This window comes from Chamaea fasciata, unplaced genomic scaffold (genome assembly GCF_029207755.1).
Source record: "Chamaea fasciata isolate MVZ Bird 193981 ecotype frontalis unplaced genomic scaffold, bChaFas1.0.hap1 SCAF_6, whole genome shotgun sequence".
NCBI classification, from domain to species: Eukaryota; Metazoa; Chordata; class Aves; order Passeriformes; family Sylviidae; genus Chamaea; species Chamaea fasciata.
This window is the reverse complement of record NW_027094091.1, coordinates 22211165-22230227: the sequence shown is the minus strand read 5'-3', so window position 1 is coordinate 22230227 and position 19063 is coordinate 22211165. Positions and strand designations below refer to the sequence as shown.

Genomic DNA, 19063 nt, shown 5'->3' with positions numbered 1-19063 from the left:
CTAATGAGCTGAGTATTACCAAAAAGTAGGTGCTAAACTGCAATGGCAGTACAAATGACAGTACAAATATATCCCCTTGGCAGACACAATGATTCACACTTCACACACTACATACACGAATAAGCTCACAGAAGCAAACAAATCCAGACCTTACCATCGTATCTGCTGGGAGAATCACATGCTTTCTGAGGGGTTGCCACTCTCAGGAATATCTGCTGCCTCCAGGAATGCCTTCGAGTCCTCACGGGGCTGTCCGCATCGAGGGCCTGCTGCCCGTGTTTGGATTCATAGTCGCTAAAACGGCACAACACAGAACAGTTTGTGAGCAGGGCACCTGAATCTGCCAGAAAAAGGGACACAGCCTTCAGTGAACACATGGGCCACTGCCTTGGGAGTGCAGAGTGCTGTGCACATGCCGGGCAAGCTCTCAGTGTCAGGAAGGTGAAACTTGCTTTGTGGCAGAAGCTTTTACATGGCTGCAAACAGCACTGAGGTTAACAAACAGGGGCTGGGAGCTCTGCACAGTCTACTCTTTCCAGTTTTAATTAATTTTCAGTTTTATTTGCAGCAGCATATTAATCAGAATATATTAAAGATACATACACAATAATGTAGCTTTACCATTACACTATTTACGTGCCACCCACAAAACTTAGCAATTATTCACAGGAGACACAAAGACTTGCTGATGCAAGTACTCATCAAGCTTTATAAACACCAACTAAACCTCCAATCTTCTGTGCGCTGTGTATGCAATATCTTCCCTCCCAACACAGACTGGGAGAAAAACTTTTAATTTTTCTGTTAGCAAGTGTACCTCTGAAACATGCAGCAAAGTTGGGAACAGAATCCAAGAACCTTGGATTTTACTCCTTTGATGTCATCCACACATGCTATACAGAGGTTTTTATTCAGAAAACAAAATGAAATGGTGAGGAACAATGATGTTTTCCTATTAAAAATCCCACTAATAACTTTCATTTGTTCGAACTTTAAACTATTTATTGCTTTATTCCAGCCATTGGCTAAATGGATATATGAGTCTTCGCAGAAACTGAAAGGGATAAATGAAATTCAGATAGCTCTGGCAGCAACAGGGAGGAGCATTTTACAGGTCATCTCCTTCCAATTGGAGGGCACTGACATTGCTTAGGATGAATCACATATTCTCTTAACTGAAAACTCTCCTATGTCAGGAATAATCACAGAAGTACATGGATGGAAGTTGCATGACCATTGCAACATCATAAATGACTAAGATCTGCAATCCTAATGGGAGAGTAGTCTGGGACAGCTTCATCCTTTTGACAGCAATTACATGCAGAATACACGTAGGTGAACCATTGTACAAATCAGGTTTTGCAAGTGCAAGAAGCATTTGAAATATTTCAGACAAAAAAAATCTTTGAAAATACAGTTTTACCTTCAGGCTTTTAAGAGAGAACCCTACCTTGTTGTGCTCCTAAAGTCAGAGGTGTTATTTTCATCTACAGGAGCCAGAAATTTTAAGAAATTTGGCACAGAAGAGGAAGAATGAAGCTTTTTCTTTAAGGCAGTACGGTAGGAGATGCTGAGAGTGCAGTTGGGAAAAGTATAGTTTAGAACAAAGAAGTATAAACCCACAGAATAAAGATAATACACATTCCTACGTTTCAAACAAAAAGCAGCTAAATCCTGAAGGTCTGAATATCAAGGAAACCAAAGCCAAAACTAAAACTGCTAACAAAGTCCTACTTTGAGATACATACTTGTTTGGGCAAACGAAAATGTTCCAATGTATATAAATGTACTTCTAGTAGAGTTATTATTCTTTGCTATATCCCAAGATTTTTAGTGCATGTTTCAAATAAATTCCTTTAATTTAATAAGAATCAATGCCAACTTTATCACATTTTCTTAAGTATCAGTTTCAATGACCAACTAGATTTGGGGGAAAAGGTTAGGAAATGTTGACACTGATAATCATTGTGCTGGCAAATGAAAAATAAGACTTTGGCAAAAACTCTTTTGTAAAGCATTAACAGAGATTTATTCAGACAAACTTGGATCTTTTAAGTTAAAAGCCTTTTAAGTCTTCTGACTGATCATTCAGGACTGTGCCTCTATTTATGCAACAGACAGGAGCGCTAATCACATTTCATCAACAGTTTTCTGGCCAATATAATTCCTTTAAAAGAGATAATTTTAATTTAAAAGAATTATTTGTCTTTTAAAATAACAAGTCTGAAACATACTCAGAAGAAGGTTAATAGAATGAAGTAAGAACAACTCAGATAATGTAAAGTTTTTGCATGGAGTGAAAATATAGAAAACTACTTGGCTGATGATATTAGAAGACCTTTTCTCAGATGAGTACACAAAATCATGAGTAGGAGAATTTACTCTGGAAAAAAGTAAGTTTAAGAAAGAATTATTTCTGATAAACCATAATGTTCTATCTGGATGGCATTCAGCACTGTTTCCTGAAGATGTGAATGGAAGCGGGGGTGGAGGTGGGGCGGGGAGAGAATACTCTGGGATAATCGCTAGCATGAAGTGAAGTAGGTTCTTTAGTAGCTGGTATTGAGATAAAGAAGATAAGGCTGTAGCATGGTGTGCCCTGCAAACAGGGTTCACTTACAATCACATTGTAAATCCATTACAATTACATGGTAATTCCACTTACAGAATTGGGAAACTTGACTGTATCGATTTAAACTCATTAACCTATTTGGCACCCCTATCAATTTCCATTTTCAGTCTTGTTGCTTAGATGTTCAATATGGCACATCCTTAAGAGACAGGGAAAGGAAAGGAGAAGTTGCAATTGTATGCACAGAATCATTGCCAAATCACTTGGAAACACTTGCTTTGAGAATTTAACCTTCAGGATTAAAAGAAGTCTTACTAAATTGAAGAGTGAGCAGGATTCTGCAGACTGACATTTCCTGCCCTGAGCTATGTCATACTTCTGAGGTAAAGCTGAATTAACAGATGCTAGTTAGTACAGCACGTACAACTGAAAACACTGGTGAAACAGCGTCCTCAGTTGAGTATTTTCTCAGGTTTAGAAAAATCTGCACCTTGGGGAAACAGGAAACTTTCACATGAGAGAACAAAAATGAAAAATAAACAGCAACAGCAATAAAAATTGCTTGCCAGTGGGCAGTGATTGTTGACAGTGCTTCTGAGGACATTTGGTCTCATTAGCCTTTTGAGCTAAAATAAGCAGTTTTAGCTCAGGAGGTTAAGAAAGAGTTTCACAGTTTATGATTTTTAGGAAGCCACTTAGTTTCAGGTTCTTAGGGAAACAAAGTGTTAATGTCCTTTTCTTCAACGCTCTCTTTATTTTAATTCTAAGAAAGAAGGCATGGAAAAGTATAATTTGATACTGCTGCAAGTACGCAAGACAAATTATGAGTTGATGGGTTGGGTTTTTTTGTTTGTTTGTACTTGGGTTTTTGTTTTGTGAGGAGTGGGGATGGTAGTGGGGTTGTATGTGGTGGGGTTTTTTTTCCTATCAGCTCTCCATATTCCCTCTGCTTCTTGCTCCATGTAGTTAACTTGGTCAGCTTGCCTTTAATGTCAGGCACAAAAGAACAGTAGTAGGTTTTTGCATTTCCATGAACAAAGGGCAGAACCAAATGCTTCAGGAAGGACAAGAGTGAGCTCTCAGGTTCTTGGCAACTTATCCCTCACACAATTTAAGGAGTGCTGCTGTCTGCTGCATAACAACAAATTGCTTTGTAACAACTGGCTCTAAAGAAAGAGCCAGTGTCTGAAAGAATTTGATTGATTAAAACAATAAATTATGTACCAGCTCTACATTCAGTAGTGGAGAGTTAAAGACCTCCCTCTCCTATAAAAATCTACCATTTTTGGTCTATACTAAATTATTTTAATTACTTATACTATAGAGTTTCATATTTATGACACAGGAAAACAAACCCTACCCCAAACTATCTGGAGGCACTAGCTCACCTTTTTTGTGCAAAATGCCCACTTGGTTCTCCACTTGAATTATGCCTTAGATATTTTAAAAAGTTGGGTGAAGAGGCCGAGGGATTAAGACGAGCTAGAGTAGGAGAACGTGCAAGTTGACCAGAGGAACTTTTAGATTTGCCGACAGATTCGTTCACACCACATAGTGCGGGTTCCAACCAGAGCGACGGAGTTGAGGTAGCACAGAGAACAAAACAGAAAGAAAGGAAAGGAGGGAAAGAAAAAAAAAAATGAAATCCCTTCTCTAATCTTTGAAAGGGAGCTGGCATACACAAATGAGGCATTTCCTGTTTTTCGGTTAATGAAGTAACTGTAAGAACACAAACTTTTTTTAAACTCAATCAGCAAAGTCCCAAATTCATGTTTACAGACTTCAGCAAGGCATTTCAGAATATGACTAATTATAACTCACCAAAAAATGGCACTAACACCCCATTTCTTTTTCCTTATTTGTGCTTCCCCTTGATTTCTATGATAAAGTCAGGCATATGATCAAGAGTTCCAGTGAATGAGAAGTGAAATGCTATAGGATGAACTGAATATAGTTCTACTGTGAAAACCATTTTTAAATTGAGGTAAGCTGCTCAAGAATACTCATAAAACAGGACTTGTTAAAAATCTATAATGTACATTATTTCTGAGAACTTTAAGTATACTTGTCTCATAGGTTTTCCATTTCCTCTCTTTCTGTACATTTGCTATGAAATGGAAGCAATAGTTATTTCTTTTGGGTTTGAATTATGTGAGGGAGCAAGCACACTCAGGCCTTACTAAGAAGTGCATGACTAAACCCAAACAGAAATAACCAAGGAAATAAAAAATATACTTAATTTCTAGCTGCATTCCTATAGGAAGATAATAACTGATTGAACAAGCAGCTACAAGTTCCTGGGCAGCTCTTGTGAAGATAACAGACCATCAACGAGTCCTAAATTGCACTACAAAAACATTCTAGTACTTTAGAATTAAAAGGGTTCAAAAAAGGGACAAAAAGGCTACCCAGGTTATGTTTCCTTTCAAATATTATAATTCTCTTTTTTTTTTTCCACTGTCATCATCCATTCCAGGCACGTTCATTTATTGCCCTGCCTCCTGCAGAGAAAAAATGGGCTGAAATACATAGAGATTTCCTACTAATTTGTGTAAATGAGCAGTTTGGGTGGTAAAACAGAAGCCTGTGGACAGAAGTGTTTCAGCAGTAATTGAAAAAAGCCAGGTAGAAGGATGGGAGAAAACTGCCATAAAGTTAAGAGGAGGCTAGAGATACAGAGGCAGGCCTTTGAAGGACAGCTTGAAGAATATTCATATCAAAGGAAGTAGTAGTTTGTTTTTATGAATAAAATCTAGATAGGCTCATTGAAAAGCTAGACAGGAGCCCCACCTTTACCAATAACTAAGCACTTTGAGTCACTTTTGTGTGCTATTTCAAAGCTACATATGAAATCAGCAACTAGTAAGGTTTTCAGGATCACAGGCTACTGGATTTTTCTCTGTAAATAGAAAACAAGAAGTAGCATTTATTTATACTGCTCACAGATCAAAACAAAAAAACGATTGCTTGGACAAATATAACCACATCAGGCAGTTTTGTGACATATACTGTGGAACTACACATCTCATGTCTTCTCTCCCCTGTGATGCACACAGAGCTAAAGGTGTTTTTAAAGAGAATACCTACAAACCTCCAAGGAGTGACACACTGCTGCAACACATCTCTTATCCATTAAGAGGACATACCTGGTATGCAATTATCATTCCCAAATATGCCCTCAACAAACAAAATCATAGCCTGCTTTCAATAAGCCTTACTTTCTTTGGTGAGGAGTCTCTGTGCTCACAGAGTGATACCTCATAAGTTTCCTCTGAGGAACAGATGGTGATGTTTCAGCTGGTCCCAGAGATTCCTGGCTCTCCCTGGGTAAATGGCTGAGTGTGTTTGCTCGCCTCCGAAAGCTCTGCTGGGGCAACGCAACAGACCGCTCCAGAGAGGAATCCTCTGTGTCACTGCAGAGATCATCCACTGACCCACAGCTCTTGACAGCATTTTCTGCAAGAAGCCTAGGAAGTCTGTCATTTTCCTTTTCACACAATGGTGGCTCCTAGCAGTGCAAGAAATAAGGTTATCAATACATGGGCTTAGAATTCATCTTTGAGATTGCAGCATCATATCATTATTCACATCCCACAGACCTCTGCTTCAAACATACACGTTTTTATCAAGCTAGGTCAAAGAAAGATGTTTCATGTTTTATGTCCTTGTTATTCATCACTTAAGCCAACAAAGCAGAGTCTTTATTTTGCTGAGAAAATTTTGAGTGATTTTGAGAGAAATTGTATTTTACAGTATGCTGAATACAACTCAGAAGAAATAGGGTCAGAACAAAAGGGTGATGTTTGGCGAACAGTGAAAAGGGTGGCATCACAGAATGCTGTATCTTTAGCAATCCATCTAACTATATAGTATTTCTCTTGTCTATCTGCAGATTCACACAAAGGACTTAAGCCTATTACTTGATGTCTGTTTCAGTCCCAAGCTATGCCTTTTCTTTATTCCTCACCTTGTGTGCAGAATCAGCCATTCTTTCAAAAACATAACCAGAAGGACCAGACCCTTGTTTACATGACATCAGGAGTCTGATGGTGAGCAGGCACTACAGCAGAATCAATAGCTCTATATCTAAGTCTGCGGAGTGCTATGCTGCCTCCAGGGAAGAAGACTGGCTTCTTCCATGCTGTTTGTTTGTATTGTTTTACGCAGACTAAAAGCTTTCTAATCACACAAACAGGGAGATTACTCTACTTCTTGTTTCAGTTTTATGTTTCTTATTAATACAATCCTACATTCATGGTATGAACTTTCAGGGCTAAAACCACTCAGATTAGGATAGGCAGCATGGTCATTACAGCACTTGTTACACTGCACACTGTTGTAATACTCAGATGATGTTATATAATGTTTTATTTCACATATACTCACATGTTCATACAAAACATGTTATATACGGTACAAGGCATTTCTAATTCAATAGCACTTCTTTGGTTTATAAAAAAGGGAACAGAACGAAAAACTTGAAAGCAACTTGAAACATTTCACATCTGACCATATTTCACACTTGCTTGGTTGTTTCAGGGAATATTTTTTGAAGTGTCTAAATATGCACAATTATCCCAGATTTTACTTACTTTATTTGTGCTGCTTAAGTTACTGGACACAGAGCTGTCCAAATCCACAGAACCAGAACTGTCCAGTGGACTTCTGGCTTTACTGCCCTGTAGAAATAAAGCACATCAGCAGTTAAGATTATGATATATGGGGCACACCAAAGAGATTTGGGTAGTACAGTTGGAATCTATAATTTTCACAGGCAGTATCAAATTTAATTTCCCGAAATGCCTAAAAATATCTTTTTTCCCTATGGGAAGCAGAAGCCTCATTCAGAATGATCTCTGTCAACTTAAAGGATCCTGCAGAATTAAGGAATTCTCATGGGCAATGATGTGCTTTCCATGACATGTACATAATCACATGTTTCACATGTACTAGAACTACTGTTAAAGTACCTTCTGTATTAGGTACCTACAAGGATACGGAGAAATGAAAAGGACGTCTTCTACAAAGGAATAAACCCATATAAATTTAAAACACAGGAAAACATAATTTCTGGTACTACCATTTCAGTGCCTACAAATCAGAAAGAATAAATATTTCTTTAGTATCTGTGAACAATATTTTTGTATCATTTGAGTAATGTTTTTGTGTAACCAAGAAAAATACCTGATGAATCCTGATGTGCTAACACAATTATGGAACTTGTATCTTCCTAACCTTAAATCATATCATTTTTAAATGTTCTAAGTTTAAGCTCATGTTTTCTTTGAAGTTTTATCCCAGGTAAAATATAAAATTATTCACAACAGTGACTACCTCTCTTTGAAGTTCAGTCAAAACTTCTGGCTTCAGATCTGATCAAAATCAAGAGTTTCCATCAAAACAGCAATGCCAGTGAAAATGCAACCAATGTACAGGTATGAGAAGGCAGCTTATACCAGTCAGCAAACTGAAAAAAATTTGAACAGTACTACAGCTAATGTAACACCACTAACATTATGTTTCATATGCCAAGCACAGCTGCAGTAGGATTTTATAGGGGTGAATTCTAGAAATGCTGTCTTGGAAGTAATGAGAGGAGATACAAAACTAAAAATTGTCTCTGTAAGTACAATTGTAACAGGAAAACCATGCTTTTGCTATCATTTGTCTTAAGAGAATGCGTTAGATATGATGTGTGAAACAAGCTTTGAAAACCTAGTTTTGTCACTGCAAGTTGCTTGTCTGTGAACTAATAAATTGTACTACATATTGCTTCAATGTAGCTTTTTGCTGATTACAAATGAGAATGTCCAATTTCTATTCCTGAATATTTGTTGTTTGGCATTATGTCACAACTCTTCTGTTTTAAGGCAGAAGGTCTGATTTTTTTAATCCTTTGTCAAGCAGAAGTCCTTCCAAGCCTCCTACTATTTTCATCAGACTTTTCTCATGAGGTGCAAAATGAAGGCTATTTGAATGAGAAGACACTCCATAGATTTAAATTGTGACTAAACTTGACATTTGATTTAATTTCAAGCTGTTGCTGATTAATTTTGGAACCTAAATTCAGTGATCTGTCCATGATAAACATTTTCACAGAATCACAGAATTAACTAGGCTGGAAAAGAATCACTATCACATGGAAGCTAAAGTTTTTTCCACTAATCAGTATTTCCAGACACTGTCTACAGACAATTTTACCAGATGTAATATTGCATAGATGCTTTCATGTTCTTAGTGCCATTCTTTACATTCCTCACTTTCAAATAATCTACAGGATTTAAAAGTTCAGATATCCCACTATTAATCAGTTCTGTGTCACTAATAAACACATCTCATTAGAAATGCTTAGTCAGCTCCTTAGTAGTTTCCTTCTACATAAAGAGAATTGAAAATTATAATTACTTTTTTAATTTGCTAAATCCAAAAAAGAAATAAAACAATTGTTGCTTTTCATAAGTCCTTATGTTAAACTTCATATTAATTTTTTGAAATGCCTATATAAGCACTTTCTTATCTAGGAATTAGTTCACTTCAACCAGGACTTCGTATTCTCTCTACCAAAGCCCTGCTTTTTTTGTCTTCTAAAATGTACACTCAAATATTTTTGTCACTGTGACTGTAATAACCTTTGGGCTACAGCTTGGAATGATAACAAATAAGACTTTTCTATCAAATAAACAAAGCAATGACATTATGTTCAAAGACATTAAACATGAAGATACTTACACGTGATAAAATACTTTCAAAAGATTCTGTAAGAGACCTTTTTGCTTTGTTCTTTAACATGTCTAATCTGAATCTTGGAGCACTGCTGGACACTTCATTTACCGCATTCTCAGCAGGAGGTTGTGAAGCCTGCAAGTGTTTAAAAACAGAAACGTGAAATATTCAAACAGCATGGAGAAAACCTCAGTGAACTGTTTGAAGACATCTGTAACCTGAAACAAAAGTTTTTCCTGGTGTCCTCAGCTTGTCATGCCTTTTTCTCTAGTGATACTTACACTGAAGTTTAACAAACTCTCCTAAAATAAGGACAGGAAATCTCTTACAGGAAACGTGTTGAGTGAACTAGCCTGCTTCAGAAGAATTGCCATTTTAATACGGATTTACAGCTCTGTTGACAAATTTTCATTTATGCCAATGTAGAATTGTACAAATTCTAAATGTTTAAGTGTAACAGATTAAAGATTTCTCATGGATTTTCTTTTCTTTAACCAAGAAACGAATCAAAATCTCATCATTATTAAGAGAAACTCTCAACTTTCTCCCTTATAGTAAAATGGGTCTTTTTAAGGGCTGCGAAGATGTGTAACAATCTAACTCTTACGTATATTTCAGCAGTAGAAACATTTCCACCTTAAAACTAACAGTCAATTGAGAGTTTTGCATCTTGAATAAATACTGCAGTCCATTTTTAGTGCTGGTGATTACTAATGTAGCTAACATAAAAACAATACTATGATGCAAATATTACCATCCAAACCCAATATCTGCAGTAGAAATCAGAGCTCAGTTTTCAATGCTCTTTTGGGAAGTTCATCTTGAAGCTGACAGGCACTGTAACCCTCCCTACTTGTCTCTAAATTCAGAGATCTGAATGCTTGATCTGTGTAATTACTAGTACTGGGCAGCTGAGTGACATATTATAATCATCACCAATTTGTCCTGCCTAGATGTAATTTTCAAGCATCCTGTTTCCAGTATGACAACTTTACAGGCTCCTGTACTTTCTTTTTACCTTCTGTCCTGGTTATGCCAGGACAAGGTTAATTTTTGCAGTGGCCCGGAAGGGGCATGGCCAGGACCTGAAGGATATTTTATACCTGTCATTGCTGGAGGTAGGGGGGAAAGGTCGCTCTTCAGAGAGAAGGGGCTCCTTTCAGTCAAAAAAATGTGTCAGGAGGGAGCCTTCTAGTACTATCACTGGGGGAGGATTCTGTGTGAATAATTTCTTTTCTTGTACCCTCTGTGACTAGTATTGTTGCTATTACTGGTCATTTTCTTACCTCATCGCTGTTTCCAGTAAATGGTTCTTATCTCAGCCTGTGAACTTAGCCTTCTGTGCCTCCAAGTGTCCTCTCCATCCCACTGCAGTAGGTGCCTGGCCTGGAGAGTCTTGGTGGAGGCATTGAATGGGGAGTACCATTCATTCCTAAACCATGACACCTTCCCTCATTCTCCAAGGGTAAATCAGATGCTGTTTGCTATTATATTCTTATGAGAAGACACTTTTTGAAGTGTTTTTTTTTAAACAAGATTCATGTATTAGTATCACATTTCATATTTTTCTCCCCTGATTCAAATTTATTTTTTTAAAAAGGCAATGAAAAGCATGAAAGCAAATATGCAGAACAGATGGGAACAGGGACATCAGGGTGTCATGGGTTCATGATTGCTGAGACAAATATCAGAGTATGTGTTCAAAGGTATCTGTTATTACACAGGCCTGGAGATAAATTATCAGAGTAAATATAAAATGTTATGCTGAGACAAATGATAGACTGAGGGGAAGTCAGTTCTCTTCTTAGAACACTGGCATCTTTGCAAGTGTCAGATTGACAAATTTGGTTTCAGGAATTGAGCAAACAGATTGCAGCAGGCCTTATAAATTTTCAAATCATTGAAGACATACTAAGATCTTATCTTGCTTTGTATATCCCTATTTCCAAGCTGTCTGTGACTGACAACTATTTGACCATCAGCTAGCATTACACCAAATAGAAGTATTTCACATATGATGACAAAGGACCTCAGGAAATGTTTCTTCCTCTTATCCCACAGCTGAAATGCTTTTTTCTTAAAAGTATACTTCTGGTAAGGTGACCAAGACAATAAATCAGAGAGTGAAATATGTAATTTTCTTTCTGTTTACTCAGGGAGGTCAATAACTAGCTAGTAAGTCATAAAAAGAGAAGAGATTAACAAAGTGAAAGTACAGTAAAGGAAAATTTGCTGCTACTTTGCTAATTTCTTCACAGGTCTAATTACTCTCCATTTATTCATTTGCTAGTTTGTATCACAAATGGTTGACAGCAATCATCACAGTGGAATTGCCAAGCAAAATAGAGGGACAGTCAAGATTTTAAAAGGGTTTAAATAATTGGCAATGAAAGTTTTCAGAGAATAAATGAAATCCTTTTTAAAATATTAACCTCCTTGAGTTGTCTCAAGGTAGCTACTCACAAACCAAGGCATCTAAAATCACTAATTCCTTTGGAAAAACCTTAACTGTGCTGTATAAATAGACAGTTAAACAGCATTGATGGAACCTGATAGAGAATAAAGGGTAGCTCATCTCTTTGGACATGGATGAGAGTCTCTGCTGCCATTTCTGCAGCAATCGTCATCATCTTAAGGCCACTTCAAATGGTTATTTGCACACAAGAAATAACTTTCAGTCTTGACTAAATGTAAAAGGCTTTATCAATGATCAAATCCAATGTGTTGCCATTACACTGACTTAACATGGAGAGCAAGATGGCAAATGCCACAGGTCAGCTGAGAGCAATCACAAACTCATTATACATTCTCTCACATACATTGAATTGTCATTGCAGTGAGAACAAATAAACAATTTAGTAGTCTGTCTTGTTTGCACCTCTGTCTCCTAGGCCTGAAATCACACTGTACCAGAGACTTCAAAATCTGAGATACCTGTTTTGGTGCATGACAATAGTTTATGAACCATAAGCAAACCCAGTTATTCACCACTGCTTACACATTGATGTTTCAAACTGTAAGTGATGGAAGTTTGCCTTTGGAAAAATACAAAAATTGAGGATAAATTTTTTCCTGGCCTCTCCTTACATGAACTAAAATTGAATGATTACTTACCTGTTTTGCTTCTCCAACATGAACATGCTCCTTCTGTTTTTCTTCATACATGTTTCTCAAAAGAGAGATAACCAGCTCATTCTCTTTTTGTTCATTTCGTGGTCTTAATTTCTGTAATTGAAGTCACCACAAGCACAGTAATTATACCGTTAGAAAATATTTACTCTTTTCATTTGTCACTGTAATAAATCAGCAATGTAGGAACACATTTAGTCTGCTAATGCTACTACTCCAGTCCACCAGAGGACACCAGTGTCCCAGGCAAAGCACCAATACAGGCACAAAAACACCTGACCTCACTTCATACATGATAGAATTGACACCTAAGACAGAGGACAACTGTACAGATATCTAACTGCCACAAGCAAATAAAGGCTTTAAAAATATTTTTGCCAATTTTCTTTTGATATAAAGAAAATTGAACCACTGTAGTTCTGAATTTGTAGCACACATGGAGTACCATCCTAGAGACAGGATTCACAATGCTTCTCCTAGAAGTCCTTCACACTGAACAGTTAATTTTTGGGAAATGACATAGGTTTTTTATAAATTGGTGCACAATGTGAACATATTTATCTGTGGTGCATTTTATTTAGATCTGAGTTATTGTTAGATAAGATTTTAAAACAATTTATTAAAGAATTTAATCCCAGAAATTTAACTTTAGAAAAGCATATGCTGCCTTAAGCCTATTGCTATAATGCAGAGGATACAGTATGAATTAATGCCAAGGTAGTACATTACATTAATAAAAGTACCACAGGAAGACAATTACGTAAAAATGCAAATCGTGGTAACAACACATGGATCTGCAAGAATGCAACATTCCAGGCTGTCCAACTGAAAAAATTAGCTGAGAAAGATGGGCAGGAGATTTGTACTTTACCCTTAGTTCTACCAAGTTAATCGTTTGCAGACCCTCACCAGAAGCAATTAACAGTTTCCTGTGACTACTAGAAGCTTCAGATTGTGCACACAACACTAAAAGGCACCAGTGCTGCTAGCTGCCCCATGCTAAGAAATTACTTAGCTCATGGAATTGGTCCCACAGAGTAACTTCCAAATTTGGTACTGAGTGATAAACTGCCATGTGGAAACACACAAAGAGACTGAAATGACTCAAGAGAGGAGGGAAGCATTACTTTTTAAAAAGTCTGAAATTTCTTAATCTTCAACAGTGCGTCAATGCCAGTGACATTTCCTACAATGCACATCATCTGTTTTAAATCCAGCTATGCTTTCCTCTGTCCAAAAATAGATTTAATTAAGAAGATAGAAAGTTAAACTTATTTAGTTAGTTCGACAAGAATTAATATCTAGGACAAATTTTAGGCAAGAAATTTTCCAATCTGGGAATATTAGAGTAATTTGTTTTGGTCAAAGTAACAGTTTGAATGCCCTCACAGTACAAGTTATTGCCTTCACCCATAAAAAAAATGTGTTCAGTTTTACTCAGTGAGAAGGCAACATCTTCATGGAAAGCAAGGAGTATTAGGGGAAGAAAAATGAGTAAAACAGTCGTTTTCATCAAAAGATAAGTTTTTAACAGCTCTAGAAAAACAACTGAAATTAAAGCACAAGCTGGCTAACAGTCTATTAAGTGAAATTAATGAATGATTCTCAAAAAATGAAAATAACTTCTGTGTTTTATACAGATGTTAGCAAAAAAACACCAACTGCTTTAAAATCTTGTAGGAAACAAAGCTTACCTGAACTTCTTCAAAAACAGAGGCCTGCTCCTGGTTATTTAGTGTGGTTAGATGCTTTTGTAGTTCTAGTTTAGTCTTAGAAGGATGCAACCCTACCAAGAGGAACAAAAAAGAACAAATTACAGGGTCAAATTTTTCAGAATTAATCAACCACATAAATATGCTCACAATTTAAGCCAAAGCTTGTCAATTATTTGAGCTGGCCCATTCCATGATTTCTTAAGAGGGCATTAGAAAGAACTCTAGGTTAATTTAAAGCTACTACTAAACTCATGTCTTTAAAATGAGGGACATGAACTCTGCAATGAGGAGATTTACTGAGCACAGACCAGGATTATACTCTTAGCTGAAGATTTCATTATCACACAAGATAAAATAAACCCACAATCGACTGCATTTTAGCAGACTGTTTTGTTGGTGTTCTGTGCAGTGCTGCTTGGATTTAGTTTATGGTATAAATAGAATTCCCTTTCATTTTCTCCAATTTCTGTCTTGTGGGCTCTTCTGAAAACAAGTAAATTAATTGCTTGTTAGTGAAGGTCTTACTTTGCGTCTGGATGAGAACATTTGTTGACAGCCTAAAGCAGACTATCCTTTCATTCAGATTATTTTTTCTGTTCTCATCCTGGATTAAATTCCTTTCCTCTATTTTCTGTGGAAAACCAGCAAACCATCAACAGTATTGTGCACTTCAGTTTCTGATCATGGAATATCTCCTTCAGAATCAGACAATACAATTAACAAAATGGCATGATTGAAGGCATTAAGGAACATTTCCATTTAAGAAACTTCCCAAAAATTACAGCTAGCTGAAAACCAAAACAGAGTGAAAGTAGTTTCGGAAGTTCTCCAATTTCATCAAATTAACACTAGGCAGGTTTTAGTCCAACAAGCCACTGTCACGTGGTCTGACAAGCTGCTGTTTCCCTTTATTCACCCCAAACATCACTTAAATGAACAAAATCTAACTGTGAAATTTGCTGAAACGTAAAGAGGTTTGAATGTCCTTTCTGAGTGACAGCTACAACTCTAATTTCTGCATTTTCATGAAGGGGCATAGATCAGCACCACAAATACACATATTAAAAGCACACTGTGCAGTTCCTGCATAGTGATAGCACAATGCCAGTTTCTAAGTGGATTCAATAGGACAGCAGGTCATAGCTATTGCAGCATCTATCCTTCAGAAGTTTCTTATCTACAGTGTTCTGCATTTACAGAGCCAAAAGAGCTGCAACTCACTAATGTTTCCACTTGTAAATGATTTTCAAAAATTCAACTAAAACACAATAAAGGAGCTTAACTATTAGAAAATTCTTATTTCTCTACAGAAAACCTGACACTACGCTCCTCTAAATAAAAGTTCCCACCCCAAGTCCTAAGCTCTTTTTGAGCATTCATTTCCTTAGGATTTTACATACTGTCCCCCAATGAAACTGCCACAAAAAATATTCAACCAGAAAATTTTTTCAACCTCACCTTCTATCTTTTCACAGAGTTTATGCAAACTTTGCATAGGACACCCTTCACAGAGCTGGGGCTGTGCCTTGGAAGTTTGTTGCACAGCAGCCACAGTGAAAGCCTGTTTCAACGTCATCATGATTTCATCAACCTGAAAAGAATGGCATGCATAAGAACAGAATTTCACTCTTCCACTGTTTTCCTTAACACAAACACAACAGTCTTTTAGAATGATACTGCCCCTTGCTTGGGAATGTGCTTATGATTAAAAAGACAAGCTGTTCCTATGTCAGTTCTGTGCACAAACACACAAGCACGGTAAAACTCATCATGAACTCATGTCTCTTCCAGGCCACCCAATTTTATTACTGTGGTTTAATGAAAGATCCTGCTCTCTATCTCCAGCCCCTTTCTTGTCTATGATTAAAAAGCTTCTTGCAATTGTGATGCACTGGTTTTACTTAGAGCACAGAGGTGTTTTCCTGATTTCCAGAGCAGGTGCCTAAGAGAAAACTCTCCCCCAAAAAGAGGCGTAAGGTCTAACTTAGTTTGTGAAATGAAAGGAAGATTAGTGGATTTTAAAGAGGATTTTAACTTCTGCCTTCAAAACAAATGAAAAGGTCTCTTGCAGACTGCTATATTAGTTACATTTTTGAAATACTTGTATTTCTGAGTGGAACAGGATTTGAAGACATTCAGCAAAATACAGAGCATGAAGCAATAGAAGACTTTTAGGGCCTAATATTCTGTTTGGCTGCTCTTTTCTTTCACTTACCAGTGCTTCATCTGTACACTGAAACACATAGCAAACAAAGTGGAAGCCTCCATTTTCTGAAGACTCTCTACAGATGAACCCAAAGTGATCCACATGTCTAATTCCCTAGCAAAGAAACAACAATGAAACAGTCATATCTACTTTTAATGAACTCATTGTACCTGTATTTCTTCCAGAAAGGAAAGAACAAATTAGCATTACATACAGGTCACTTATCTCTGTTAGAGCTACATTAAAGACATCTTGCTAATAAAATTCTGTCCTGTTATAGAACCTAATACTTCATGAATCTTCTGAATTTCAATTAAGTCAGGCATTGCTTGGTTTTTTGTTTTGTTTTTAATGGATGAAGTATAAAAGAGCCATATAGCAGACCCAGAGATAAACAAATTCTATTCAAAATGTATTTCACTCTGAAATTTACAGAACAAGTGCCTGTATGATTAGTAATGAAAGCTATTGCCATCAAAGAAAAAACCAAAGTAATTTATGGAAAACAAAACCTACAAAACAAACCAAACTCAGGCAGAAGGACAGAGAAGCAAACTCTGTGGCACAAGGAACAGGGATTAATAGCGAAAGAGGAGGCTCTAACATATGCCTGCCCTCAGTGCATGACATATAGTACTTCTGCATGGCAGACAATTGTCCTCGTTTAAACACATGTAACTTATATTCTTGAAAAAAACATTTTTAAAGTATTTTTGAGATAACTCTTGTGTAGGATCATCCGCGGACGGCAGGGAGAAGGAATTCTGCTGACCTGAGATATTCTGGATTACGTGGATTTATTGCATGGGTCGTAGGTAAAAAGGGCCTTGCCTTCAGCCACCAGCCTCGGCTGAAGGAAAGTCCCAAAGAGAGCGAGATGAAGAGCAAGGGGGTATGAGTTAAGAGAGAAGGGAGCCAGGTGGCAGGGGTCAGAGAGCAGGAGGAAGAGGCAAGAGAGCAGGGAATAAAGAAGTAGAAGTAAGAGCTAAAAGACGTAGAAGTAAGAGCTAGGAATAGAGAGGTTGAAGTAAGAGAGCAGGGAATAGAGCGGTAGAAGTAAGAGCCAGGAATAGAGCTAGGAAAATAGAGCGAGGTCCTTATTACAATGCATTATATCTCCTTTTATGATGAATATTCTAATTTACAGTGACCAACCAATACAAGACACAAAATCCTATAGAATCTACATATAGCCTATAAGAACTACTACATTACCATACTATGTTATATTTTAAACTCTAAAAACTACTCTTTATACTTTTCTGTTTTGCTACATTGACCTTTGGTTCCTTAGCCAGCAGAAAGGTACTGTTCAATCAAAAGGGATTCTCCTTTAGCTGGCTAAGCTATTGTTTTCAGATTATATAGTAACTAAGACTCGGTATCCTACAACTCAAAGAAAGATTCCATTTCTATCATAAGTTTCATATTTTCAAAATCCTTTGCTAAACAATCATATTTATAAGGTTTCCCTGATTCATCTTCCCCAACACTCTTGCATATCGTTTTTCTCCTTTCATTCTCACTTCTTGAAAAATATGTCTCAGAGATCCCAAGATTTGCACAGCCATGAATCATGCTCACTGCAATCTCAAACAAGAGTGTGTTCCTGACCAGCGTGTTAATATTATTCATCCACTGCCCACGGAAGTGAGTCTTTATCTCAGAAATCACAATGCAAAGCATGAAAGAAGAATGATGATCTTATAAAATTACTGATTAATTAGCAGCTTTTCAATAGCAACCACTAAAACTGCTGTAGAGAGAATCCATGTGGAGTGCAAGAAGAGAGGATTACATGAGCATTCACAAGTAGAGAACATTTAAACAATAAAAAAAGAGAAGAATACACTACAATCTTACCTGAGAACAAAAGGATATTTCTTTAAAGCTTTTCTCAATTGCGACTTTTTTTGTGTCAGGACTGATAAGGTAAACTTCAGACTGGCCAATCTAAAAAGAGCAAAATAAATTGCAAGGTGCTAACAAGTAACATTACACTTCCCTTTGTCCCACTATAAAAATGTTTCTTGAATACAGAAATACAGATCTCAGATTTTTTTCTACCTGTATATTTATACCAATGAGCGTATTACTACCAGAAAGAATACTGAAACAACACTGATTTGGCATTGAGAGTTCTGCACATTAAGGCACTGAGGTTCAACGAGACAAGAGACTGAAAATAATGTTTAAACAGATGAGAGCAATGTTGTATCACAAATAACCTATTTTGCCTTGAGAGATATATACTCATGCTCGCCTTTCTTATTTTCTGCAGTCTTGGAATGTACCACAGTCGCAGAAGGTACTTAATGAGATTGCTCTAAAATTTAAATCCAAGTGTGTGCCTCTTCCTGTATGTCATCTAATAATTTTTTAGAGTTTTATTTATTTATTATTTATTTCTGGCACACATAACAATTTAAAGCACTTAACTGAAAAACTATATAAACGAATTTACTGAAGTATATTTTCTAATGCAATTTAATCTGTAGGCCATTTGTACAGTCAAAAGATGATGCTAAGTATTGATGGGCCAAGGGTGTTTTTAAGGTAAAACTATTGTTTTATTTTTTCAGCTTCTGGCAACATCTTTGTAAGATTGTAACAGAAAAATTTAAATTCCTCATGTTTTCTAGAATGTCAGAGACTGCTAAAAACAAGTCTCAGATTTTAGGAAGGCAGGTGGAATTTGGATTCACTCATGAATATGAC

At 36.7% G+C, this 19063-nt stretch overlaps 1 protein-coding gene across 6 annotated transcripts in view; it reads right to left on the bottom strand.

Moving 5' to 3' along the window:
- Positions 1-19063, bottom strand: part of TBC1D1 (TBC1 domain family member 1) — a 105343-nt gene that overhangs the window by 33651 nt on the left and 52629 nt on the right. For 3 of the 6 annotated variants that reach the window (XM_066185601.1, XM_066185600.1, XM_066185604.1), the window contains 11 exons: positions 18209-18298; positions 16355-16459; positions 15598-15730; positions 14119-14210; positions 12410-12520; positions 9302-9430; positions 7165-7251; positions 5791-6080; positions 3961-4089; positions 1451-1570; positions 155-294 (listed from right to left, as the gene is read on the bottom strand). In XM_066185601.1, coding sequence (XP_066041698.1) covers positions 155-294; positions 1451-1570; positions 3961-4089; positions 5791-6080; positions 7165-7251; positions 9302-9430; positions 12410-12520; positions 14119-14210; positions 15598-15730; positions 16355-16459; positions 18209-18298 — 1426 coding nt within the window. Of the gene's footprint in view, positions 1-154; positions 295-1450; positions 1571-3960; positions 4120-5790; positions 6081-7164; positions 7252-9301; positions 9431-12409; positions 12521-14118; positions 14211-15597; positions 15731-16354; positions 16460-18208; positions 18299-19063 lie in introns of all 6 variants that reach the window. The other 3 variants (XM_066185606.1, XM_066185602.1, XM_066185603.1) reach the window with 3 other exon arrangements.